This window comes from Netta rufina (assembly GCF_964035555.1).
Source record: "Netta rufina genome assembly, chromosome: 7".
Taxonomy (NCBI): Eukaryota; Metazoa; Chordata; class Aves; order Anseriformes; family Anatidae; genus Netta; species Netta rufina.
Genome location: NC_140130.1, coordinates 31,604,838 through 31,630,738, shown reverse-complemented (window position 1 = coordinate 31,630,738; position 25,901 = coordinate 31,604,838). Strand labels below are relative to the sequence as shown.

The 25,901-nt window shown below is 42.7% G+C and overlaps 2 protein-coding genes across 2 annotated transcripts in view; one reads left to right on the top strand and one right to left on the bottom strand.

Moving 5' to 3' along the window:
- Nucleotides 1-4,114: 4,114 nt before the first annotated feature.
- On the bottom strand, nucleotides 4,115-12,211 carry DENND10 (DENN domain containing 10; the record flags this gene model as incomplete). The annotated part of the gene is made up of 9 exons (XM_084289705.1): nucleotides 4,115-6,235; nucleotides 6,977-7,071; nucleotides 7,650-7,757; nucleotides 8,462-8,562; nucleotides 8,903-9,014; nucleotides 9,188-9,336; nucleotides 10,380-10,459; nucleotides 11,662-11,858; nucleotides 12,166-12,211. 9 exons carry the CDS (start codon nucleotides 12,209-12,211, stop codon nucleotides 6,059-6,061), a joined length of 1,065 nt encoding a protein of 354 aa, XP_084145831.1. The 3' UTR covers nucleotides 4,115-6,058.
- Nucleotides 12,212-13,930: 1,719 nt separating this feature from the next.
- The window catches only part of EIF3A (eukaryotic translation initiation factor 3 subunit A), a 32,598-nt gene continuing 20,627 nt past the window's right edge, over nucleotides 13,931-25,901 (top strand). The window contains exons 1-7 of the mRNA XM_084289716.1: nucleotides 13,931-14,055; nucleotides 16,963-17,153; nucleotides 17,355-17,491; nucleotides 21,506-21,669; nucleotides 22,927-23,126; nucleotides 24,164-24,372; nucleotides 25,375-25,546. Coding sequence (XP_084145842.1) covers nucleotides 14,007-14,055; nucleotides 16,963-17,153; nucleotides 17,355-17,491; nucleotides 21,506-21,669; nucleotides 22,927-23,126; nucleotides 24,164-24,372; nucleotides 25,375-25,546 — 1,122 coding nt within the window. The 5' untranslated portion in view covers nucleotides 13,931-14,006. The remainder of the gene's footprint in view (nucleotides 14,056-16,962; nucleotides 17,154-17,354; nucleotides 17,492-21,505; nucleotides 21,670-22,926; nucleotides 23,127-24,163; nucleotides 24,373-25,374; nucleotides 25,547-25,901) is intronic.

The following is a 25,901-nucleotide window of genomic DNA, read 5'->3' as shown; positions in this document are numbered from 1 at the left end:
GGCATCCTGGTGGGCATCAAGTTGAGCTCATTTGCCTGCTCTTCTCTTCTTGTATCTGCTTTTGGTGGCTACTGGGCTATTTAGCATTTGGCTGAAAAGAACTTTGGCCTGGCCCAGTACAGATGCTTTTATTTTGTTTGCCTCAAAACTGAACTTCGGACCTCCTCCTGCAGGAACAACATTGAAGAAAGCTCCACAACTGTGGTAGGAGCCCCTGTGGTTTTGATAGCAGGGGGGTCATAAGAGAGATGGCCCCGAGATCACCGAAGCTGTTATTTAGGCACTCTTAAGGCTCTGTGTGACAAGGATAAATACACTGATTAATGCAGTAATCACTTTCAGAGAGAATTTTATAAGTATAACCTATGAAAACTGTAATCATTTAATGTCCTTAGAGTGCAATAAATAGGCCGCCGCTATCCTATTGCAGAAGGATTAGATTTGTTCTCGGGGTGTGAGGAAACCACTGCTTTCCCACTCTGTTTGATCCCTACAGGAAGACAGCAGCACGGAGCAAAGTAAGGAAAAGCAACAGGGCTGTTTTCTTGCAGGAAAAGTTCCTGCTGTGCTTTTGGCACAAAACAAAAGCAGGAAGTAGGGTTTCGAGTCAGTTTGTGTGAGTTCTGCCTTTTTTGAGCCTTCCCCTAGCAACTCACTGCGGTGAAAGGTCAGGCCAAGATAGCGAGTAGGGGAACAGGAGCACGTCCTGGGGGCCTGCAGCTTCAGGGCAGCGTGCTAAAGCTGTTCTGGGAAGGCAGTACGGATACAACCTGCAAGCTGCCAAAACAGAGTGGCAAAGACCTTGCACTGTCCTTCTGAAGGATCACTGTGAATTTTTAAAGCTGAATTACTTAATTCTTCTGTTATCCAGGCACAACTACCCCCAGTGGAGGAGGAGAGGTAAGAATAACCCCCCTCAGAGCACACAGCAGCAGCACCAACTCCACAATGTGAAGCGTGCTGAAAGGTAGCTTCTGTGGATGCTTATAAAAAGCAGATATATGAAAGGTTCATTTACAGCCGCTGTCTCAGCAGGGATCACTCAGCCTTGCCTTTGTGGGTCGTGTTTTTAAGTACATGGCAAAAACCCACCAGGGACAGCAACAAAAGAACAGTTGTGCTGGGGCTGACCGAAGGTCTGCCTAGGCAAATGTCAACACCAGCAGCAGCCAGGGGTAGAAGCAAGAAGAAAAGCTCACGTGAGGCTCAGCTGTCCTGAGCAGGGAGGATGCTAGGAAGAGGGAGGCTTGTCCTGTTCCTTTTCCTTACGTACCTCCTTCTGGCTGCTGGGGGACGTGGTGCAGAGGGTTAGGAGTAGCAGGCTTACAGCCTCAGCCTGCCCCCTCAAACAGTGAGGTGTTTGTCTCCTCCAAAATCTTTGATAATGGGGGGATAGCTAACGTCCTACAGTTAAGTTCTCTAAAATCCCATTTCTCTGATACTCCTGTTTCAATAACCTACCAAAGACAAACCTGGGTGAGGTCTACTTCTATCCTCTCTACACATTAATCGGTAGTACAATGATAACATAACAAGATAAATTCATCATCTGAGTTGTCATGGTAACTAGACAAGCTATAAATTCTCTGGCACCACACGTAGGTGCTTTAAGCAAATTGGTGTCATTACATCTCCGTGAGTAAGGCTTATGGAATAAGTCAGGTAATGATGCCTGCTATCACAGCTGCCCATTATCAAACTGTACCAGCTGCTTACTGCACTCTCAAGTTGAAATTTGCTGCATTAAACACTGCTTGGTACAGTGTTTAATACTTTAGTATACTGTTTAATACTGTCCTTCCAGAGTTGCTACACACATCTTTCCTTTCCCTCCTTCTCACAGATGTTTCTATTGCTAAGCAGAGTTTCCCAGCAGACAAAGGCAGGCTTTTGCCATTTAAACTGCCAGCCTGGGTGATTCAGCTGGTTCCCAAATCAAGGCAGGGAAAATATGCCGAGAAGGCCTGTCGTTCTGCATCTGGAAATGAAGTCAGGACGAAACCAGAACTGGAAGTGTCTGGACCAGACACCCGGCAGTCCAGAGCAAGGGAACCAAGACTGGAACAGGCAGGAAAGCACCATGTCTGAGGGATTTACAGAGTCAGCACCTTTGGGAAAACCTTCCCCTTTGTACCTCGAAATAGCTCACCAACACAGCGGCCCAAGGCAGCTCTGCCTCCTGCCCCCAGCGCCGGCCGCCGCGCTAAGTGACAGCGTCTCAGCAGGGGAACCAGTTTGAGGTGTGGTGAGCTCCAGCAGCTGGAAGCTTTCATCTTCAAGGAAAACACGAGTCTCAGCGCACTGCGTTACGGCAGCAGCTCCCCACCCACCCCGCCACTCCCACGCTCGGATGTGCTGAGATGAAAGCGTTTCCTCACCTGGAGCTGCTGTCCCTGCGGTATCCTACAAGCCTAAACCACCGCCGCGCTGTTTGCCCTGCAGGACACGGGATAGGTGAGGAGGGAACCCTGCTCAGCTCTGTAGCTACTTCCCTGCCACACAGCCAGCAACGCCGTGTGCTGCAGAGTTGCTCAGACAAGGCCTCTTGCCCCTTCTTTAGGGTCTCCTCCCGAGTCCCACCTCATTCTTGACTCAGCCACCGATCTGACAGCAGCCTAGGGAAGCCAGAGTCTGTTGTGAACTTCCTACACTTCGCTTTGTGACTTGGTTTTTACCTAGAAGTTCAGCTGCTTCACGTGACACCTCACAGCACGCTAATCCCAAACCAGCATTCGCCCGTTTGATAGCTGGAGAACCAGGGCAGCCAGAAGTCAACATCAGAAGCAGCTGGGAGATCGAAGCTGGATGCTGCTGGGCATCCTGCACCACTCGTCACCGCGTTACTCAGCGCTACGCTGCTCTCATTCGGAACATCCGCCCGACACCTGCCTGCAGAGGGAACAAGGAAAGCCAGCTTATCCCAAACCCCCGAGGGTGACAGCACTTGAGATGACACAGTCAGCCTTAAAGGACTAGCCTAATTTCTTTAGCCAAATCGTAACAGAAGGGATCGGCTGCTCATCCTGCTCCCCTTTGCAAGCTTCTGCTTTGTTCATTGCCTTCCAGTTTCTGCAAACGGAGTGGAAATCTTACAGGTATCCCACTAACTGAGATGGGCAATCCGCGAGGCAGAGCGCTAGGGGAGCACTTTTTTCCTCACCTCCAGAACCTTTTTCCTCACCCCAGGAAGGAGCAGAGCTGCAATTCTCAGAGCAATGGAATGTCTTGCTTTCAGCTAAGTGCCGCAGGCCTTTCGGAGGCATGTCTCTTAGCACGTCAACAGGAACCTTCACGCATCGTTTCATATTTGTCCAAGAAAAGAAAGGCAGCAAGGTGAGAAGGTAGGAACGAAAACTTGATTTTACACAGTCTTTGCTTTTAGGAGGAAGAAAGGATGTTCCTTGATTTTGCAAAACCAACAACAAAGGCTCAGCTTGAGGGCATCCCAGGGAAGGGGAATGAGAAATATGCTGAAACTTTTCTCTGTCCTGACCTTCCAGATTTTTGTTTTATTCTATGATGTTTTTGAGAGGAAACAGTCATTGAGAAAATATGAGAGCATTAGGACAATCCTTTCAACCTACTGAAGCTGAGGGAGTGAGGGAGGCCAATACTTCTTTTACAGTATTGACAAGACAATCAGCACTGATGACAAAACTGTTTGAACTGGTAGCAGCAGTATTTTTTCAACATAAAGATCAAGCTCTAGCTTAATTCCAAATCCCATTATTGCAAAACTGTGAGCTAAGGCTTGTGACTCAATCGTCACAACTGCTCAGGAATAAATTTACATGAATTACAGGGTAGGCTGTTCAGGATTCTTTTTAATAGGCATAAGCATGCTATGAGTCAAGTTCCTTAAGTGCAAAATTACAGTTGATTTGTGTCACACGAATGTTAGAACACGAGATCTAGCACTGAGGCTCCTCCACTTTTAAGAAAACAGAAAGCAAAAAAAGCATCATTCAATATTTACTTTGTATCTGGGCTTCTCTGCTTTTTGTGGTTGTCTCTCATACCCATACTACCTAATGACATACACCTGAAGGCTTTTTGCTAAAAAGAAACCATTGCATTTCTTCACAGTTACAAGGTGACAATAAGACAGCTGATAGAAAGCATGGTCAGGTTTTTCTGGGGGACAGACTTCAGTTTCGGTAGGCTTCAAGGTAAATCCTGAACAGAATTTTCCGCACAATTTTGCTGTTCTGCTATTCCAAGTGTTAGAAAATCCCCAAACAGAAGCAGCAGTTCTGAAGGACTTCCCACTAATGGGAAAAACAATCCCTCCTGTACACCCCCAAAATAATTCCACGCCACATTAATGGCCAAATACAGAAAAAAAAATGCACTTACAGGCAAATGATGGCAATTGCAGAATTTTTCTCAAAGAAAACAAAAACATTCTTCTGTGTACAGAACTGAAACTGCAGAGTAAATGTTTAAAGTGGGTTTTACACCCCTGAAAATAGGGGATTATTCTGAGGCAGTTTGGTTTACTGGCTGTAAGAGCCAGCCATTTCATACATGGGTGCCACATTCCTTGTCCACATTGTGAAATAGATATTCTCACCGGATGACACAGAGCAAAAGGACAGCCCTTTTTCAGACTGCTACTGCTTGCACACTGATGAGCTCCAACAATTTCAGAATAGCAAACAGCCAATTATTTAACAATATAAATATTGATTACTAAAGTTTTAATCATAAGTATAAAATCTCTATGTAAAACCACACGCTAAAGCCTCCCTGTACAAAGGCCAGGAAAAAAAGGTTATTTTTTCTTATAACAAAGTGCTGCGGCAGAACTGACTGATTTTTGTGAACGTTTCTGAAGAAATGCAGATTGCTTGGCTCAGAGTGTTTCCCTACAGAGAATCTAAATTGTTCTCAAAAGATTACAAAGCGGTTAGTTTCAGGCTGCTCAATGAAAGAAAAAAATCTCTTGAGTTACAGCTATGAAACCAAATGAGTAGGAATGTTTTCATTTTCTACAAACCGTCCTAGTTTTCACTGTTACTTCAAAAGTTCCCACCTCCATGTAGCCTACAGGGAGCACCATCAGATAGCACCCGCGCTACAGCTCCAGCAGCGTAAGAAGCTGGTGCCCCATCTGTGGAACCAGCCATTTGGACATTTCTGCTCCATTAGGCTTTAACTAATCTCATTTTCTATCATCACAAGGGTTGGGAGCTAAAGGCCAGATATCTTCTCAGATGAGAGCCCCAACAGCTTGTTAACTGACTCCAGCTGTGAGGCAGCACTTGTCTATGGCCTCCTAGGAAGCCCTGATTTAAATATACTAATCTTGTCCTCTTTTTCCTCTGGCAGAGGCATGGGACGGAGTGAAAGGGGAACTTATAAGGCAAGAGTCCAAGAGGTGCTTAACTCCGACACGAGCTTTAAAATACCTCTTCCTCTGTATAGTAAGGCTACCATATCAGATTGTTCCCAGACATCCTTTTTTACACCTAGACACATTCAAGTAGAAAGAAGAGAACTTTTCCATTTATTTGGGATTTCCAGGTCTCAGACAGTCCAGAAGAGCAGTATCTGACCACCCGACGTACCTGGAAGCCCAGAGTGAGCACTCAGACCAACAAGGTGTTCAGTGTATCCCTGTAGACTAGCACATCCAGAATGTGTTGGCTTTGCAGCAGACACGCTGCAGCCTGTGTTCCAGACACGAGGAGGGCAGGGCAGAGTAAAAAGAGAGCTGTCCGACTTCTGGGCCCTGCACGACAAACGGCCGCTAAAACAACGCCTGCACAGCCTGGACACACGTGCCCATGCTACACGTAGACACACCCACACTGTCATATGAAATACGAGAGCCTTATGTACAAAGTTACGGCTGGGGAAAGATAGTGACACCAGGAACGTTCCTAAATACGCCTCCGTATGTTCCAGGTCAAGCTCCGATATTCTGCATTAATACATGGTAAGTATGGCATTCACTTTACACCTTACATTTTCCCATACAAAAATCGGGTATTCCTAATTTGTATGGCAGAGACAGTATTTTTGAACTGGTCCACAACACCAAAGTGCATCAAAATCAGATTTTAAGCATTTGTTCAGCAGCTGCTAAATGAAAAAGGAAGTTTTCTGTAGCTGGTGGAAATCGCTTTTGTTTCAGGGCCTCAGAGTTAAGGGTTGGTTTTTCATTGCCATCAGAAACTTCAGTGAGGGAAGTTAAAGTAGCCAAGATTTCTTTTGTCTTCAGAGAAATATCCTTGAAGAACAAAGAAACAAGCAACCATGAATATAGCATTAGGTATTATATAGTTTAAACATGTATTAAAACAAAACAAACAAACAAAAAAAAACAATAAGAAACAAAAAGAAAATGGGAAGTAAATGGTTAATTTTGAATAAAAACCCCCATTTGTTTTATGGCAAGTTAGCAACAGCTCTTCAGTCTACTCTTGGGCAATGCTGAAGAAAGTTGCAGCTGACTCAACACAGCTACTCCACAGGCCTCTCTCACCGGCTAAACTGAGCTTTTCTGACTAAGCTGTTTGTTGTGAAACACGTAATGATCTATTTGATGGAAGAGGAAGTGAAAAAAGCATCGTCCTTAAAAAAAAAATAAATAGATCAGTCTTTTATAGTGGAGAATCTATATCTCAGTGGGACTTTTTCCAAAGGTACTGACAGTACTATTGACAAAGGATGGAGCAAAATGCATGCTCTGTAGAAAACAATCAGGAAATCAATTTTAGCAGAATTCTTCTATTCAATGCAAATTCTGAAGTCTCTTCAGCAATGTGGTTACCCAAGAGATAATATAAATCAAATAGGTCACCCTTAGAACCATATGAAGAATAAAAATGCTCATTTGTAAAAAGGTAGAGAGTATAATACGTCGACTCGGCTCCAGTGATAATCTTCTTGCTCCCCCCACCCACGTGAGATTTTAGCTGATAGAAGTAATTCAGAGAGATTTAAAAGTAAAAATAAAAATTAAATTCACCTTAATGACTTGGCTGTCTGATTTATCTGGATCTTCTGCAGACTGAACAATTAGTTGTCCAATTTCTTTGTGAAGTTTTCCCATTGTCATTGCCTCTGAGTAAGAAAAAAATGTAGATTCATGTAAAATGACCATTCTCATGTTATCTAGAAATGCGTATGAATAGCAAGCCAAAACAAAGCGTCCTCTCTATGACTGCCACTTGGTATCTGTCAGTAACCTGACAGAGCAGCAGTCGTGCTGTCACAGGCCAGTGATCTACCTCTAAAGCAGCCCTAAGCAGATACCAAGGAACAGCAAGAAGACAAGCACATAAAAGTTTTTCTTTTACGCAGTCTCCAAGTATTTCATGCAATGTTCTTCTAAAGATTCCTGTGGTATCTCTGAATCCAGCAACCCTCAGCTGAATGTCTCTCCCACCTAACTGTTGAACATGAATGTTCTGAAATCTCAACAGTGCATTTGTTGGAAGTGGAATTATGTCTCTCCCAATTCCAAGTTTCACCAGTCTTCCCAGATTTCAGTAAAACAGAAAGACAGAAGCTTCCATATTGCCTTTTCAGAACCAGGATGGAAAAAGGACCAAGACTGTTTGACCTACAGCAAGGTTCAGCAGTTACTGCCAACTCTGAAACAAACAGCCCCCAGATCCGAAACATGAAAAGCAACCAACCTTTTACTAGAGGAGAAATGGTGATCTCACTGTCTGCCAAATTCACATACACATCGTAGAGGTCTGGTCGGCTGTTCACTTCAGAATCTGTAAATCCAGCAATGTAACCTGGAAAGCAGAATTTTGAGAGGATTATCAGACAAGAGTAAAATCTTCATAAAAACAAAAGCACGATATTGTGGAGAATCACATTCCTGAAGTCTGTTCAAAGAGTGTCTGACTCACTGGATCCAAAAGATTGCTCTCTTGTTACTGTTAGTCATTCAATTAACATTTCCAACAGAACTCTTTACTTCTGAGGAGCTTAAAAATCAACTTCCAAAATTGCCTTGAACATAAAGTCTACAGGTGATTAGGAGCCAGAGACTACACTGGCAGCAGTCAGAATAGAAATTTGGAACTTTAGAGTTAGGAAATGAAAAAAAAAGAAAAAAGAAAAAAAAAAAAAAGAAAATCCTAAAAATGAAGTACCAGCTGTGTGTAAAAGTCTGGAAACAAACAGCTTATCTAAAGTGAGTTGCTTCTGTATAACACCAATGTTTTCATTCTCTCAACATCAAAAAAGTTCCAAAGTTTCTTTACACCTGCAGTTAGACTGATGAGGATCCACCCAGAAACACCACATTAAATAGTTATCCTCTAACATATTTATTATTGGCTTTTTCTAAACAAAATCATGTGGTTTGACTTGTCACGATAGCATTAATAGCAAAATAACCACTTGTGCCACAAAGAGCACTGGTGGAAGACATTTGAACAATTAAAAATTAAATTACATTTTGATTGTGTTTTGATTAATAAATCATCACTACCTGTGCAGGCTTTTAAGGCTTCCACTTCCTCTTCATTTAGATGTACGTACGAATGAAGAATTGACCAGTCCTGTCGATGCCACACTAAAGCAGGCAAAGTCCTAGGGAAATGCAACCAGTACTTTACACACAGCAGACTTTTATCTGCGCTAATTCAAGTTTCACAATATGAAATGCAATTTAAAAGGAAGAATTAATATGATTAGGTCTCACTCAGCATGTGTACACACAAACTACAGAGATTTCTGCTATCAGTGCAAGAATTTCTCACTCATGCTACAGTTAATTTCTCTCGGTTGATGTAGCACAACAGCTAAACTCAAAAGAGGAACTTAGCAGGATTTCAGTAACAATAGTATATTATTTTTTTTCAACAAAATATGAGCACTTGGACTTTTGGGAGTAGGTAAGGAGGGTGGGATTGACAAAGTCATGCTCTACCTGGTAAATTCCTGGATGGCTTCTATTCTAGGATGATATACCACAATTCTCTTCTTTAACATCAGTGCTGTGTATAAGATAACTGTTTCCATTCCAAACTGAGATACTATATCTAAAAAAAGAGGTGAAAATTATTTTATAGAAAATAAACATGCTGATTTTTTTTTTTTTGAAGAAGCTTAACAGCAACACAGATTACACGCTATTTACTTGAAGAATACATTAAAAATTGATTATAATTTACATAGTACAAAAGAAATCAGAACAGAGACTTCTGGTACTAACCTTTAATGGACCCAGCAAGGTAAGCCTTCCGAGCATCAAAGTCTTTGCTGAGGAAAGATCCATTTTCTTCACTTTGGCAGACCCCCTTTGTAAGGACTGCAATGTAACTCTCCATCATTTTAACTGGACTCCCATGCTTCAAGTAGATTCTGTGTAAAAAGAAAGAGTCTGTTGTGTTTTTTTTTTTTATTGTAACCAGGACCAGCAGGCACATGAAAAAAAAAAAATAAAAGGTATCACAAATAGAATCTCTTTGGCAAGCACTCTTATTTTGGACACCTGGTTGAGGTTTTAAATACTAAAATGGGAGTCTTTAGACATGCACACAAAAACTTGTCTTTTAGAATAAACACCTAACCTGTATTTTTATTTGAGCGTCCTATTTTACAAAGGAATGAACGTTTACTGTAACAGAAGCATTATAACACAAAGGTGTAAGCAGGTGCCCAGACTAAGAATTCTTTGCAGACTTGAAAGGTATCTGCTTTACAAAAAACTACTACAGAAACTCCTGTTAATACACACAGACCACATGAATAGTTTTTCACTTATCATTGAAGTACCATTAGGCATCCTTCTATACTGTTTGCTAAATGGTGAAAGAAACAGATGCCTTTAACACTCACTAAAAACAATCAAAAACCATACTTTTAGCTATCTTCTAGACAGCAGAGAGAGATCACAGCCTATTTCACAGGTTACGATACTTCAGGAAGCACTCAGCTGTCAACTATCTACTTTCCATTTTAGCCAGATACAAAGTTATGTCATATTTGAAACTCATTTGCCATTTTTGATTGAGGAATCCATCCTGGACTTGAAAAGAAGTGTTAGCTTATAAATCAACACCAAAGTGATACATAGGTAATCTAAATATTTCTGATATCAGCACCAACCTCTTCCCAAATGTTTCTACTTTTTAAAGACACAGTTTCAAACAAAATGAGCATGTTTCTGTGTATGGTCAGAAGCCACTGTTGGTAAAACACACTGGGAACGCAGCATTCTTCCAACACCTAACAAGCTCAAATCAATCACAAATCTAGGGTTTATATAATCTGATTCAGTATGTAGGACTGAATTTCCAACAGATTGTTAGACAAAATGCAAACACAACACAATGACATTTAATCTTTTGCCTTGGTAAGATCAAAATGTGTACACAGCACCCAAAGAAGGCTTTTATACAGACCTACAGAGTATCCTAGTGAAGGCTGCATATTTCTCCGGGTTGAAGTCTTTAGCTGTCAGAACAATGGAGAAGTGGGTCACCTGGGCAAGACACACACAGAAAAGCACACAGCTTCTTTACTAACCCCATAAGGACAGTGTTTGTTACATTACTGAACTTACTGCAGCACCCAGACCAGATGCTTCAGTACAAAGAAAGTGAGTTGCAGCAGCTCTGAGTTAGTAACTGCAGAAAAAGTCTGGCTAATGGATTTCTGATGCAACTCACTTCCATTGAGTCAGATCTAGTATGTATCGTCCTTCGCTCAAGGCAGTACATACACATTGCTTTCCTTTAATGTCATGAGATCAATTTAAAGGAGAGAAAATCATTTTTCTTCCCCACAGTGGGTAACCAACTTCCAGAATTTATTGTCAAAGGAGGCTGTACAGGCAGACAGCACAAACATGTTCAGAGAGAGACTGGAAACAATTCAAGGACAACAGGCACACAAACAGAAATATTCTTTAACTTCCTGAATTAAATGATGGCTGGGACAGTGTGAGGCTAACGGTCTGCAGACTATGACCAAGCTCACGTGTCTTCCTTAAATAGCATCTCCTACTGTCACTGAGACAGAACTGGACACGTTTTTACACTTTAGAGATTCAAAGGAGATATGATCCTGGAGCAAGGAAAAGCAAGCAATATTCTACTGTGGGTACGCAAAATTACCACGTTGCTCTACCGCCTAATAATGCAATAAAATACAAAAAATGTATGAACAGAACAGACAACTTAATGAGCGTTATAACAGGGCAGGAAAATACTGAAGATAAAATGTATGTGTGGTCTTTCAGTCGTCAATGCAGTGGAAATGAAAGTGCCTATACAATTCAACTCTTTGGAAAAAAACATTTGCTTCCATATGAAGAAGATTTGGACCATACAAAAGACCGTTTATAAAGCTTTTTTGATCAGAAAAAGAAAGTGAACTTGAAATGCAAAATAACTAGACATAATGGTGTGAAATAGGGTCTCCATTTTAATGCTCATTACCCAGTTTGGATTCTGTGTATCTCAATGCCTTTCCCGCAAACATATCTGATAGACATCATGGTGAAAACTGAAACACGGGGATCTGTTAGGCATCTGGGTAGAAGTTACACATTTATTCTCAAATCCCTTCCCTTTATCACAGCGCATAATGGCAAAATGCCATTTAAAGCCAAACAAATGCCAGAGGATGCTCCTCAAAAGTCTTCCTTGGGCTCTGCTGGGAAGCAAAGCGGCCAGGTCCTACCTTTTTCAAGACCGGCGATTCTTGAACTTCCACGGTTGTGATGTAGAACCACGACCTTTTGTACTGGCCGAACACGAAGGTATGAAGCAGTTTGTTCTCGTCCGTGAGGCAGCTTTTCCGCAGCAACAGATCCCGCAGCTCCGCTGTCACGGACGGATAGCACCAGACCCACAGCACATCGCCACTCGTGTCTTTTTCTGTGGTGGAAAGATGTTCACCGTGAGCATGCCGAACAGCAGCAAAGGAGTAAATGGAGTGGTAAATCAGGCCGGTTTTGCTGCAATCTGATGCCAATTCCACCTTATACCAAGCAGCTCAAACGCTGCATGGCACCACTTGTGCTGCAGTTGGTTGTTTTTTTTTTGGTAAATGTTAATAAATCCCCGCTCCTCCTGAAGTCGGGAGAGCAGGAAGGCACGACACACGACATATTCGCGAGGTTTCTTGATTTTCGCCTCAAATCTCCTCCCCCGGCCCCTCTCCCCCCGCGGCCCCGGCCCTCACCGATCAGCCCCACGGCCAGCAGCAGCTGCGCCTCCGGCTCGGCCATCTTCCGGCCCCAGCGCCCTTCCGCCCGCCGCCTCCACCCCATGCTCCGCCCCGGCAGAGCCTGACGGGCTCCGGGGGCTGCGGGGGGCTCCTGGCCCGGTACGGCTCGGCTCGGTGCCACATAGCCCGGCACGGCTCGGACCGGGGGCACCGAGGGCGCTGAGGGCAGCGGGGGCCGCCCCGCCGCGCCCCGCCGGCCGCCATTTGCTGCGTGCGCGCCCCTCAGGGGCCTCTGCCCCGGCAGCCGCTTCCCGGCCTCGTTTCCAGCGGCTGCTGGCAAAAATCAGCCCTGGACGTTGCCACGTGTGGTTCCTTAAATATATTTATGTTATTTTCCGTGTCTTTGTAAGGCACAGGATGCAATTTACACTGAACGCGATGCAAAATGAGGCTGTGTTGCCCACAGACCCACCTTTAGAAGTTGCACCCAACACCTACTGCTGGGTAAAGCACAAAACAGCCTCACAAATTACCAAGCTAAATAAAATAAATAAAAATAAATAAAAGCTTGCTTCTGCCTAGAGACAGACTGATTAGGGCAGGGCATTTTCATAAAGCGTAACAGCTGTCCCTGAATAACCCTAAGTAACTTCATTTGGGAACAGAACCATCTTGTTTCATAGGTCGGATTAACAAATAAACCTGAATGCTGTATGTGGAGGCCACAAATATCACTAAAAGTGCAGAGCAGCAACACATTAGGAAGAATAGTTTGCCAAACTTCTGACATGCCTGGGATAACTCCAGGAGTGTCAGAAGCTGCTGAAGAAAATGTGTAGGCCTGGCAGAGGCCAGGTCTGTCAGGAATCATACCTGGCTACAGAGAGCGCTTCAGGGGGTTAATAATGGCACAAAGTTAACGTATGTGTGTTTAAAAAGGCACAAGAAGTCAGATGGTAAGGCCTTCTGATGTCAAACTGTCTGAGTGAAGCCTTGAGGGCCTTCAGGAACTTCAGAGAGATTTTAAAAAGTGCAATGGGTTTCGGAATAGCAGATACTGTGATTAAATAGAAATAATCAAAGAGTAGCCCACTGCCAGAGTGCAGGCTCCGAAGCCTCAGGGTAAGCAGCAGCTGCGGTGGCACAGGCACTGGTGGCCTTCAGCTGCCAGCAGGCTGCCACTCCACCCAGGCAGTGCCTGACACCCATCTGACAGACCGATATATTAATTTAACGAATGCAAGAGAGGGACTTTCTGGTTGTCTGCTTAGCAATAAACCACGCTTGCAAGCCAACATGAGAAGTAAAATGTTAAACATAGCATATAATGGTTATGAAGCTTGCAGCAGCTGCTGTTGGGTTGATAGCAGTGCCCTCTGCAGAGGTGCATGCTTCTGAAGACTAAAGAGCACAGCATGCTCAATGCCTTAAACTAATTCACGAACATCAACTAATCTAAAATATCCCATTAGCCATAGGTTTGATTATTGCTGCCCTATTACTTTGTCACACACGTTGTGGGACTTTTGGGTGCAATTCGTGTATTTTCGTGTTACTTCCAAATCAAAAGAGAGCTTCTCAGTGAGGAAACACACAGGTACTCTGGAAAACCCACCCTAACAACAAGCATTTATTACAAAATAACCGAGGCTGGCAGGCACCCCCACAGCCCACCCATCCCCATTTCACCACGCCGCTCCCCACCCCGGTGCGCGCTCCCGCCCGCTTGCGCGGCCCCGCGCCCTTCTCCCCTCCCTCCCCGCCCCTCCCTCCCCGCCCCTCCCCTTCCGGCGCCGCGTGCCGCCCGCCCGAGCCCGGAGCGCGCCGCCGCCCTGTGAGGAGAGGCCGCCGCCATCATGCCGGTGTACTTCCAGCGGCCCGAGAACGCCCTGAAGCGGGCGAACGGTCAGTGCCGGGCCCCCCCCGCTCCCTCTAGGATCCCCCACAGCTCCCCTGGGGTCGCGGCCGGGTCTCGCTGTCCCCGCCGGGCCCCGCTCTGCCCCCGTTTGGCGGCGCTGAGGGGAGGCGGCGGGGCCCGGCCGCATGGCGCCGGGTGAGGCCTCGGTGTGGAGCGGGGCCCGGCCGGGCGGGTGCCCCCCCCCCCCACCTCATCCAGCAGCCGGGAGGGCCCCGTGAGGAGCCGGGGGGCAGCGGGGGGGCTCCGGGAAGCCGAGGCCGGGCTTTTACACGCTCGGGAGGCGCCTCCGGCCCCGGGGAGGGAAGGGGAGGGGAAGGAGGCCTCGAGTGCGCCGCCGGGATGAGGGGAGCTGTGGGGACGGCGCTGCCGCCTGCCTCGTGCCTCGGCCCTGCACAAAGCCGGGCTGAGCGTGCTTATCGGCTGCCGCCTAAATACACGGCGTTGGCGCTTTTTTTATAGAGCGTCCTATTCTGAGCGCTTAGGAGAAGCGTTTCGGCTCGTCGTTGGTACGGGGCTGCTTGTAGGGTGCACGCCCAGACAGCCAAAAATTACAGAGGTTGCATGGTAGGGTGTAGGGTAGTCTGGGGATTACGTGTAATTCAGTGACTATCTTAAAAACCATTAAATACTGAATATTACATCTCAAGATTCCTAGAATTCATTGTATAACCATTTCTACAAACATCAAAGATAAAAATATGGAAAAGCACATCACATCCAGTGCTTCCAAAAATAAAGTTGTGCTTTCGCAGTCCTTTTACTATAAAAGATCAGTATACAATAGTACGCAACCATCCGTTCAACTAAAGAATTCCTGGCCAGGGAAGGTTCCTGCTTGCCGAGGAAGTCACAGTGTTGGAGTGGCTTTAAATTGCCCTTTAAATCTGCTGCTGCATTTCTGATTTCCTGGTACCGAAGAGCAGTGTTAAATTCACATCTTTTGTGCTGCTGCACATCTGTTAAACCTGAATGAATTGAAGGAGTGGGCTTCAAGGAGTGGAAGTGAAGGAAATGTTTTCCAGACAAGCGCTGATGATCCCACGCCGCAGTAGACTGACTGGAAAACACGGCAAGCTGGGTCAAGTCTCTGTGGCCTGCAGGGGCTCAGCCTTGTTGCTGATTTAGATACCTTTTTGCATTTCAAATGGTATAAAATAAAAATGAGAAAAAATGTCATTGACAGCTATTCCAGGGTTAATACTCTTACATTTGGTCTGTTACAATTCTTTGGTTCCATAGCCTACACGTCCCTGTGCCTTACGGAAGGAGACACAGTGCTGTATTTGACTCTTCAGGTTCCCTTTGTGCGTGCTTTTACTACAGTGTCTGTTAAATTAGCCGTAATTATTTGATGTTCTGGCAAGAACTTGCTTGGCCAGAGTTAATTAAAAGTTTCAGCCCAGTATGAATTAATGTTGTGCTTTGTCCAGTTAGTTATCGACCACTGCGAGCTGCGGTGCTTGGAAGGGCCTGGCATTGTTGCAAGATTCAACTTGCCTTTCAGGTTCATTTTCATAAATAAAACCCAGTAAAGCTCAGCAGTAATTGCCTCAAAAGCAGCACTGAGATAGAATAGCAGTTTACATCATAGGATGGAGGATAGCTTTATTAAAACTCCCTTGGCGAGTTTAAAACAGTGCCAAATGCTGTCACGTTGCAGCCTTATTTATGTTTATATGTGACTCTGTATTTTTTCTGTAAAGGAACTTGCTCATCTTACGCAAGCTCATTATTTACTTAAAGTAGGCCCCAAACACTTGATAGTGTGGTCCTTAAATTACGTTACTGCTGTTTTCAAAATGCAGCGTTTAGCCATGTTTAATTTCAGTTCTGACATTCTAAAACTTAAAACATTTGTTACAGGTTTTTTTTTTTTTTTTTTTTTTTTTTTTTTTTTTGTGGAGTATGACGAGGACTGTACAAAAAGCTCCTCGTGGTCTTTGAAGTTCATCTGTGTGCCTGAGCACCTTCAGCAGGCTCCGACTTTCTCCTATCCTGCCGCTGTTTCTTGAGGAATGCAGGCACTTCCAAAATACTTTGTGGAAAGTGCGAACTCCATTCCTCGTTAAGAATACACTTACCTTTCTTTTTAGTTGTACGCAACTTTATTTCCTCCCCCCTTCCACCTCCCTCCCTCCTCTCTCTCTATCTGTAACCTGTTTGTTTCCCATTCTCAGCATTCTTCTGTCTTGCTTTTTGTGGTGAATGCCTTTAATGTAGGCGTTCAGCGTGTGTGTTGGTAGGTGGCTGTGCTGCTTCACAACGTGATGTGCTCGTGGGTGGTTTGCTCTATTTTGTACGGAGCAGAACACGCGGTGTATCACACAATCACAGATCGAATTGGGTTGGCGGGGACCTTAAAGCCCACCCAGTTCCACCCCCCTGCCATGACAGGGACCCGTGCCCCCAGCCCAGGCTGCCCAAAGCCCCATCCAGCCTGGCCTTGCACACCTCCAGGGCTGGGGCAGCCTGTTCAGTGCCTCACTGCCCCCATAGACAGGAGCTGTTGTGATGCTGACAGATCCTGTTGGATCTGTACTGCGAGGCTCGTGGTGGGTGTTTGTTGTCCTTCATGATGAAACTGGCTTTAAAACTGGATGCACGTATTTTATTAATATGTATGAAGTGCCTAGTCATGCCTTGATGGATGGAGAGACACCTCTGTCACCCCAAAACTTGTATGCTGATGGAGAGGTCTGCAGTTGTTTGGCAGTTACACTGTTGAAAAACTGCCCCTGCAGTTGCATCTGCCAACTTTTTGGTATAGCTAGGTAAATCAAACCATCAATGGAATTTGATTAGAGCTGATTAAATTCTAAAAGGTTACAGTATTAATCATAATAGCATGTATCTCCTAGTTTGCGACTCCTCTGCTAATTAGATTTTACTTTCAGAATTCCTTGAGGTTGGCAAAAAGCAGCCTGCCCTTGATGTTCTCTATGATGTTATGAAAAGTAAGAAACACCGAACATGGCAGAAAATCCACGAGCCGATTATGCTGAAGTACCTGGAACTCTGTGTGGATCTCCGCAAGAGTCATCTGGCAAAGGAAGGGCTGTACCAGTACAAGAACATCTGCCAGCAGGTAGGGCTTCTGAATCCTTTCTTTGTTTGTAGCAAGCCTGGTTTGTGTCAGCTGATGTGACCTAAATGTAACTGATCAGGCTTGACTCAGAATTAATCTGCTCTTTAGATGTTCCTGTTTTTTTTTTTTAGCGTTTACATCATAAATATTTGCTGCCTGTCCTGGGGGGAGATAACTTCACATGTTCTGCCTTTGGCGTAGGTGAACATCAAATCTTTGGAAGATGTTGTTCGAGCCTATTTAAAGTTAGCTGAAGAAAAAACGGAAGCAGCTAAGGAAGAATCCCAGCAGATGGTACTGGACATAGAAGACTTAGATAACATTCAAACTCCAGAGAGGTAGGAGGCTTTACGCTGTAAGCACTTGACAGCAAAGTATCCTTATTTTTGTGTTTATAGAGCACTGACCCAAGGATTTCTAGATTTTTGGTGAATGTTCTGAGTGTATATATATGAGTATATATACACACACACACACATATCTGTAAAGACAACAAGGAAGACTATATTTTGACATTCTTCAATTGAGATTTTGTTGTTTTTGTGAGTAGTACACATGAACAGTAATTTCCCAACTTAGTTATTAAACTATGGCTTTTGTGTCAGTTTACAAGGTGCATGGTGCAGTTAAATGACATTGTGCTGTCAGATTATCTAAATTTTCAACCCATGTTTTTATTTTTATGCACTTATTTTCCTTGTATTTTAATGGCATTATGGAAGTGTTTTTTTTTAAATGCCTTGATGTCAGCAGCAGAGATGATGTTGGAATTTGCAAACATATAGGGAGCTTCCTGAAGTAATTGGGAACGAAAAAATAAATAGAAGTGGAAGCTGACTAAGGGAGTAAAGGAGAAGATTCACTGTAATGACAAGTCAAGTACCTGTGTAAAGAAAACGCAGACTGGATGTTTTACTGGCAAGGGTACGTAATAGGTGTTACGTGGATACAAAGTGCTTTCTGGTGGAGCACGCAGGAGACTTGTAATCTAAAAACACAGCTGGAAATGACCATGGGTATGAGGGATATAATGGAAGAGAAGAACTAAATGTGTAATTTCAGTGTTACATGCTGTGCTAAAGGATGAACGTTACGAGGGTGAGACATATTTCTATCTGGGTGCTGGAAGAAGGCAGAAGAGCCAAGCTACTGGAGAAGACCTAGAGCTGAGGAACAGGTTTGCTTCACACAAAACAGAAAATCTGAGAGGGGAAATTAGCAAAAAAGAGGTGAAGGAAAGAATCAGAGAAATGCATCTACCAAAGAAGAGAGAGGGAGAAGGTGATGAAGCAAGCCAGGTGTCAGTGTCCAAGGAATACTGATGATGATGCAGGAAGGAACTGAGGGGAGAACACAAGGTAATTGAGCAGTCTCTTTCTAGCTTTTGCTGTTGAGTGGGGGCATCTCTTTCAGGAGGCCAGATCCAGAAGTGGATAAAATGAGTACCTCTAAGCAGAAGGATAGGCAGCAGAAGAAGGGTGAAGTTGTGTGTTCAAGCGTAAGAATAATAAAAACGCAGTAGAACAGGAGTTGCAGTTTGAATTCATCTGATGGAAGATATTCAGGAAACTGAGAAATAAAGATGATGGCTTGAAAAATGGAATACTAAGGATGTCCTAGAGGTAGCAATAGGAATAGGAAGGGTCACCTCTTTGTACAAAATGCTTGCATCTGTAGTAAAGGACATAAAATGAGCAGTAAAGAGAAGAAAAAGGAGATGCAGTTCTGAGAGTTGGGTGATAACTTTCTGCAGAAATCAGCATCTATAATTGTATTGGTGATTTTATTATTGAAAGCTGCTTGTTATCAGTTGGGAAACAAACACTGATAATGCTATTAGGCCAGTTTAATTCTCTCATGTGGTAACCTTCAAACTTTTTCACCACATTGTGCATCTGCAGACAAAAGGAAATGTTACTTTATACTTGCTTAGGTAGTTGATGAGGTAATAGCAGTAAAGGTGTAACAAATTTGTTCTGTGTGTCATAATTAATTGGATAGAAAATGAGAATTTAGGAATAATGGAAAAAAGGATCAGTCAGTATATGGGCTGTAGTTTCTTTGTAGACCTTCAGTTAGCAGACAGCTTAAGCAATAGTGCCACGTTGGATGAGCCATTCTCTGGCTTTTGGTTTCTTTTGCCTCTGCAAGAAGTCAGCGTTCTGTTGTCAGAACAGTTTGTGGTAGAATTTCCTAATGTGCTTCAGGCAAAGTGGGGCTAGCTCTTACTGTGTATTTATGTTCTTCAGATGCATCTGTTAATTTTAGGGAAAGGTCACATGAACGCTGCTACTACAGCTGGGTATGTGGTGATACTTTTGGATAAGAAATGGCAAGGTGGGGTAATATCATGAGTTTGGGAGAGGATAATTGTCCAGATCTTTAAAAAAAAAAAAAAAAAAAAAAAAGATGCATAGGTAATAAATTAAGAACTCCTGTAAGTCAAATCAAATTGAACTTTGCAGAAGTTAAGAGAAACAATGAAAGAATGCTTAGCCATAAGTGGAGAATTCTAGGAAAAAGGGTGGTGGAAGTGTGGTAGGTTGAGGTTGGCCATCCTAGGTGTGGTCTGGGTACCAAAGCAACACTTTGCTGCTTTATTGTAAGCATATGGATTGTGGAGTAAATGAAACACATTTTTTAGGGGCTTGGAAATTGCTTAGCGTTAGATGGATGGAAAAGTCAGCTTCATTGTGTTGGATGACAGCATAATTTCCATTGCAGAGTTCTGAAAGTATCAGCTGGTACTTCAGGTACTAAAGCTCTGCAGATAGCCATCTGAGCAGGCAGCGTGGTTTCTCATCATCCACAGGTAGGCCTGAGGAGCAGCCTGAACAGCTGCTGATCTGCTGTTATCTTGCCTTGATCATTATAACATTCAGGTCATTAGTGCGTGTTCTGAAGAAGTCATACATGGAGTTAAAAACACAAAAACAACTCGGCACAGGTCTGCTGAAGGGTGAATGACATTGGGTAACTTCAGAATCTTTTTTTAGTGGTTACGTTTTTTAAATTCAAGAAATGCCAGAGGTGCAATGAGGAGAAAAGCAAAGCTGTTGATACTGTACTGGGTGGGGGTGGTCTTCTTCAAGTTGGAAGGTGACAGAGGCATTGCCCGGGGAGAGACAGACTACATGTAATGGTGTGAGGAGGTGGAAATCAAGAGTTAGGGTGAAGTCTTTCAATTAAAGTCTTGGAAAGTAACTAGAAAAGTCAGTCCTGTTTACTGATGGTACAAAGCTGAAAGAAATTAACAGTGTAGGTAGTGGTGAGGAACAGAGTTAGACAAGTCAAATAAAATTCACAGGGACTTGGAGTGGAAGGCTGTGGATTTGCATGTTAACAGCAAGGCTCGTTGGTTGCAAAAACTGAAAAGGTTAAAGTTCTGTCCTCAGTAATTGTTCCAGGATGGCAGTGCAATCAGTGACATGTGACCACAAAAAAAGCAATTGCAAACTAACATTTCTTAGGCACTATGCTCTGGTGAAGACCAAAATTTTTTTAAAAGTAATAATTGAGAAGGATCTGAAGAGACTGTTGGCTGGAGAGATCTTTGGTTGAGAGAAATTGCAGGATACTTTTAAAAATAATAAAATATACTTGGTTGTGTATGCTGAGATACTTCTGTGAGTATCCTTGACGAAGTGTGTTGGTTGGTAAATTCAGACTCAAGTTTTGCTATAATGCTCCTGGCTTGTATCCTTTATTGACGTCCGGTTTGCTTGCTGACAAAATTAAAGACAGAAAAAGGTGAACTGATTTGAGGTTACAAATAAAAGTAGAGGAAGAGAATGTATTGAGCTTGTTTGTTTCTCTGTGTGACACTACAAGAGTCATCAGTGGCGAAAATGCAATTCATAAGGCACACATTTCTCCTGTGTCAAGTATCAAAAAGAAGTGAGCTCTTTCTGGCAGCGTTGCCGGTGACTAAAAAGAAAGTGTCAGCAAGTAGCAAAGTGTCTGAGGAGCCACTGGGGTCAGACAGAAGTAACAGTGTGCTGCTCCCTGATAGAATGGGGAAGGTGAAGATCCTAGAGCTAGTTTCCTTTCGTTTTCTTGTGTGAAGGGCACACAACCTACAGAAGTCTTTACCCGTGGAACTTGTACATATCAGTGATATGTACAGGGGCCAAGATTGGAAACTTAAGATCAAGAAAAGATAATTACGTCCTTTAAAGGAAAACTTTGAGAGATCAATTTGAAACTAAAGTATAGCTAATTCAGCAGCACATAGCTGTTTGGATTCCTACAGTCTTGTCTTAGATCTTGATAAGGAAAATCAATGAGAACTGTGGGGAATAAATCACTTCTTTTTCTCCTTCTCTTCCCCTCTCCTCCGTTCCCAACTGTAGTGTTCTTTTGAGTGCTGTAAGTGGAGAAGACACTCAGGACCGTACTGACCGACTGCTTCTGACACCATGGGTTAAATTTCTGTGGGAGTCGTATCGGCAGTGTTTGGATCTTCTCCGAAACAATTCTAGAGTGGAACGTTTGTACCATGATATTGCACAGCAAGGTGAGTTGAAAAGATGGAAACTTAAAGCATAATGAGACTCAGGACTTCTGTGTTAGGTACTGCAAAACTAGAAAATGAGAGGTTATTCCTATTTGGCTATTGCATTAGAGTCTTATGCATATGTATGCACACACACACACTTCTTAAAATTACAGAGTTTCCTCATGGAGCTTTCTGTACACTAATCTTTTCTTGCAACAGAATACGCAAGGAAAAAGTTATTTTTTCCTGCACATGCAGAGAACATGACCACAACTGGTGCAACTGGTGCTGTGTCTTTTTTTTTTTTTTAATTTGCTGATGAAAGTTAGTCACGTCTTTACTTCTTTTTTAATCTGTAATGGCAAATGTATCCTATGTCAATAAACTTGAAGCAGTGTACACAAAAAGGTACTATAAAATTATGATCTGCTATCAAGTTGGACAAAGAAGTAACCTAGTAAAATATTATTCAGAAGTTAATAGGAAAAGGGCTTGTCTGATTCTTTCTGGCATTATTCTGAAAAAAAAGTATATATATTCTAAGAATGCACTCATCTTTTTTGCTTAAGGGAGAATGAGAAGTGGAAAAATACGTTCCATCTTTGTGTAACTTGAGGCTCTGTATTTTTTTGAAAAAAAGTGGCTAGGTTTTTACCTCTAGGCCCAAATTGTGAGAACATATTAGGAAAAATGACGATCAGGTGTGTTCGAGGTGCCTTAGTGTGTATTTAAGTCTGCAACACTGTCGAGAGCTCCTATTTTGACTGATCTTGGTAGAGATACTTCAGGATTTTCAGTGGCAATGGCCCAACACAATCAGGTTTTTGAAAGGAGCTGTAGGATCAAAGACAATTGTTCCTGTTATCTTCAGCCTTTTGAAAGCTTCATTTAACTTTACCATACTAGATGGCTTGAGATTTTTTTCCCACATTTTATGAAGGCGAAGCTTTAATTCATGCTCTTCTCGGAATTGTATTTGCACATAGTTCAAAATAAAATCTGGAATCGCTGCTTAAATCAGAATGTTCTCATTTGATTCAAAGCATTCCCTCTGCTCCTTAAGCTTAATTGCATAGAAACAGCTTAATTTTTTGAGGTCAAGCTGGTAGTGCTCTGCATTGTAACTTATTATGCGTGACTGATTAGATCTTGTTTGCTATGTCTTTGGACTGTAAGTGAAGATTCTTTAAACACATCGATTTACATATTTTAATCCCATTTAGGACTACAATGAAATCACCATTAGCAAACATCCTTAATTTGTGTTTTTTGCAGCTTTTAAGTTCTGCCTGCAGTACACGCGTAAAGCAGAGTTCCGTAAGCTCTGCGATAACCTGAGAATGCATCTGGGGCAGATCCAGCGTCATCATAACCAAAGCACAGCAATCAACCTCAACAACCCTGACAGCCAGTCCATGCACCTGGAGACCAGGCTTGTGCAGCTTGACAGCGCCATTAGCATGGAGCTGTGGCAGGTATGCAGCAGGCCTCCTCTAATCACACGGTAGCCTCCAACCTTTCCAGAATCTCTTCCACGCAGGTCATGTTTCATGGTGTGTGCTCCAAGGTAAAAGCAGGAGAATAATTGAAGAATAAAGTTTTTAGTGTTTTGAATGCAGTGTTGTTATTTGTGTGTTGGATACTTCGTCTGATGTTTCTGGAACTGCTGTTTTTGCATAGTGCTTCAGACCAAGCTTGTGCTTGTAGTTAGTGGTGAAGTGGTTGGAGTTGCTTTGAGTTCGGGAAGGGAGAAGTTGACTGATGTCTTCATCTCTTAGATGTTGTGTTCTTGTGGACTAGATCACTGGGAAGTGGTTGGCAAGTGTCACAGCCTGTTGGTAGGCTGGGGTCCCAGCACTTCCAACTGAAGTGCATCAGTGTCTAGTCAGTGAGGGCACTTTCAGAGTAAGTATTTCAGAAACGTGCTGTGCTTTTGGAATCTTACTAATGTCAAATTATATAAGGTGTTTCCCAGATACATTTTTTTTTTTTGAGGGAAGCTGTAACCTTTTTTGATCACAGATGTAATTTGTATGAAAAAAGTAAAAAGGGTAAATAGTAGAATTGGTAGAATGATAAATTTTTTTTTCTTGGTTTGTAGATTGAAAATATGGAAAAAGAAGTAACCTTTAATTTCTAATTTGTAGCAAATAAGAGTTAATGGGTTTGCAGGATGTCCAAATAATTTCTTTATTGTGAAAGAAGTCTTTAATTACATGTAGCTGGCAGAACTGGAGATAACTTAAATAAAGGTAGTCTTTGTGGAATCACAAAATGACTTCAATTGGAAGGGACTTTGAAGAGCACCCAGTTCCAACCCTTGTGATAACACCCACTAGATCAGTGGGTGTCCAGGGCCCCCCCACCTTGGCCTTGAACACCTCTAGGGATGGAGCATCCACAGTGTGTGATTTATTGGTTATAATTTTATAGTCATTAGTGAAATTTCATTTTTTTTCCCCTTTTTGCAGGAATGCAGAAACTTCCTAAAAGTAGTGTGTTTGTTTTTTAGGAAGCTTTCAAAGCAGTGGAGGATATTCATGGGCTATTTGCCTTGTCTAAGAAACCACCCAAACCACAGCTGATGGCAAATTACTATCACAAAGTTTCAACTGTCTTCTGGAAATCAGGAAATGCTCTTTTTCATGCATCCACACTTCACCGACTGTATCACTTATCGAGAGAAATGCGAAAGAATCTCACGCAAGAGGAGATGCAGAGGTGGGCAAAGATGTTTAATGTGATTTTAGGTCATTTCTAACCTTGTAGGTTCAAAAATAAGCTAAATTGTACCCCAAAAGAAGCAGATAAAGTGTATGGCTATGAGCAGCTTTGCCTGAAGTGGCCTGTACTAATCGCCCCCCAAAAAATAGAGAAAGAAGGAAAGCTATGGTGTAAGTAATGTGAACATCAGGATCACCTTATTTAAGCTTCCTTCTTTGTTACTGACAAAGAATCTAAAAAAATTTAATAAGTATCTTGTTTTTCTTTCAGTTTCTGTTCTGAGTGGTGATGCCTATACCAGTAATAGGGAATTCTTGGGAAGTAAACTTTTCCTTAATATCTGCAAGTGTGCGTAGCCAAATGACCTTTAATTTTTTTGGTATTTTATGGTATTTTTGGTAAATTATGGTATCTGGCAAGGGTTTTGAAGCATGCAGAATCATTGGCTGCATTAAACTCTGAAACTCATTTACAGGTATTTATAGAATCAGTCTGACGGAAATAAATACTGCAGGGAATTCTTTCATTCCTGTTCATCTAGTACTAAGGTCAACATTTAAATATTTAATGTTAACTTGCATTGTACCATCAGAAGGCACCTCTAGCAATAATTTCTTAAAAAGCAATGCGAACAAAATGACTTGTACGGATTTGGAGTGAAGTAAATTTGGAAAGGTGCTGCTTTCTGCTGTTTTCATTATTTTATACTGTTGATATTTTACAGAGGCAGCTCAAATTTATTTTGCCTTTATGTATATATACGTATATATACACGTGTATAAGTAATGAAAACGTTATCAAAATCTTTCCTGTGATTACTGAAGAACACTGTGTACTGTATTTACTGCACAGTTGCCATCTTTTCTGTTATTGCTGTTTATTTTCCTGTTCTACGTTATGAATGCTAGGCATTCCTACTCTTGAATTGGCATGAATCTGAAAATGAAGTAAGTAGTATTCTCTTGCAGTTCATCTTTTGTGGTTATACTTCGTCAACAGGATGTCCACTCGAGTCCTTTTGGCCACTCTGTCAATTCCTATAACTCCTGAGAGAACTGATATCGCCCGCCTGCTGGATATGGATGGCATCATTGTTGAAAAACAGCGGCGTCTGGCCACCCTGTTAGGTCTTCAGGCCCCGCCGACACGTGGCAGTCTTATTAATGATATGGTAGGTGGTGGTGTTTGTATCAGATCAGATCTCTTAAACTCAGTCATCTTTTTAGGCTTTTTTTTTGTTGTTGTTCCAGAAGCACTGTGCCTAGTTAAGGGATGGCAGTTTCAAAATTAAAACGGCTTTGTAGTTAATGGTTAACTGTAGCTTACGTTATAGCATGTTATAGTTAAAAATTGAGGTTCACAGGAAGGACTGTTTGGAAATGGTGATAATGAGAGGCCTGAATCCTTGTGTGCAGTACAGAGCAGTATTTGGTGTTGTCCTGTATGTCACCCAAGAAACAAATGTTGTCTTTTTGAAACTCTGAGGGGTCTGAAAAGTGTTGTAAACCACAACTTCTTTTTTTTTT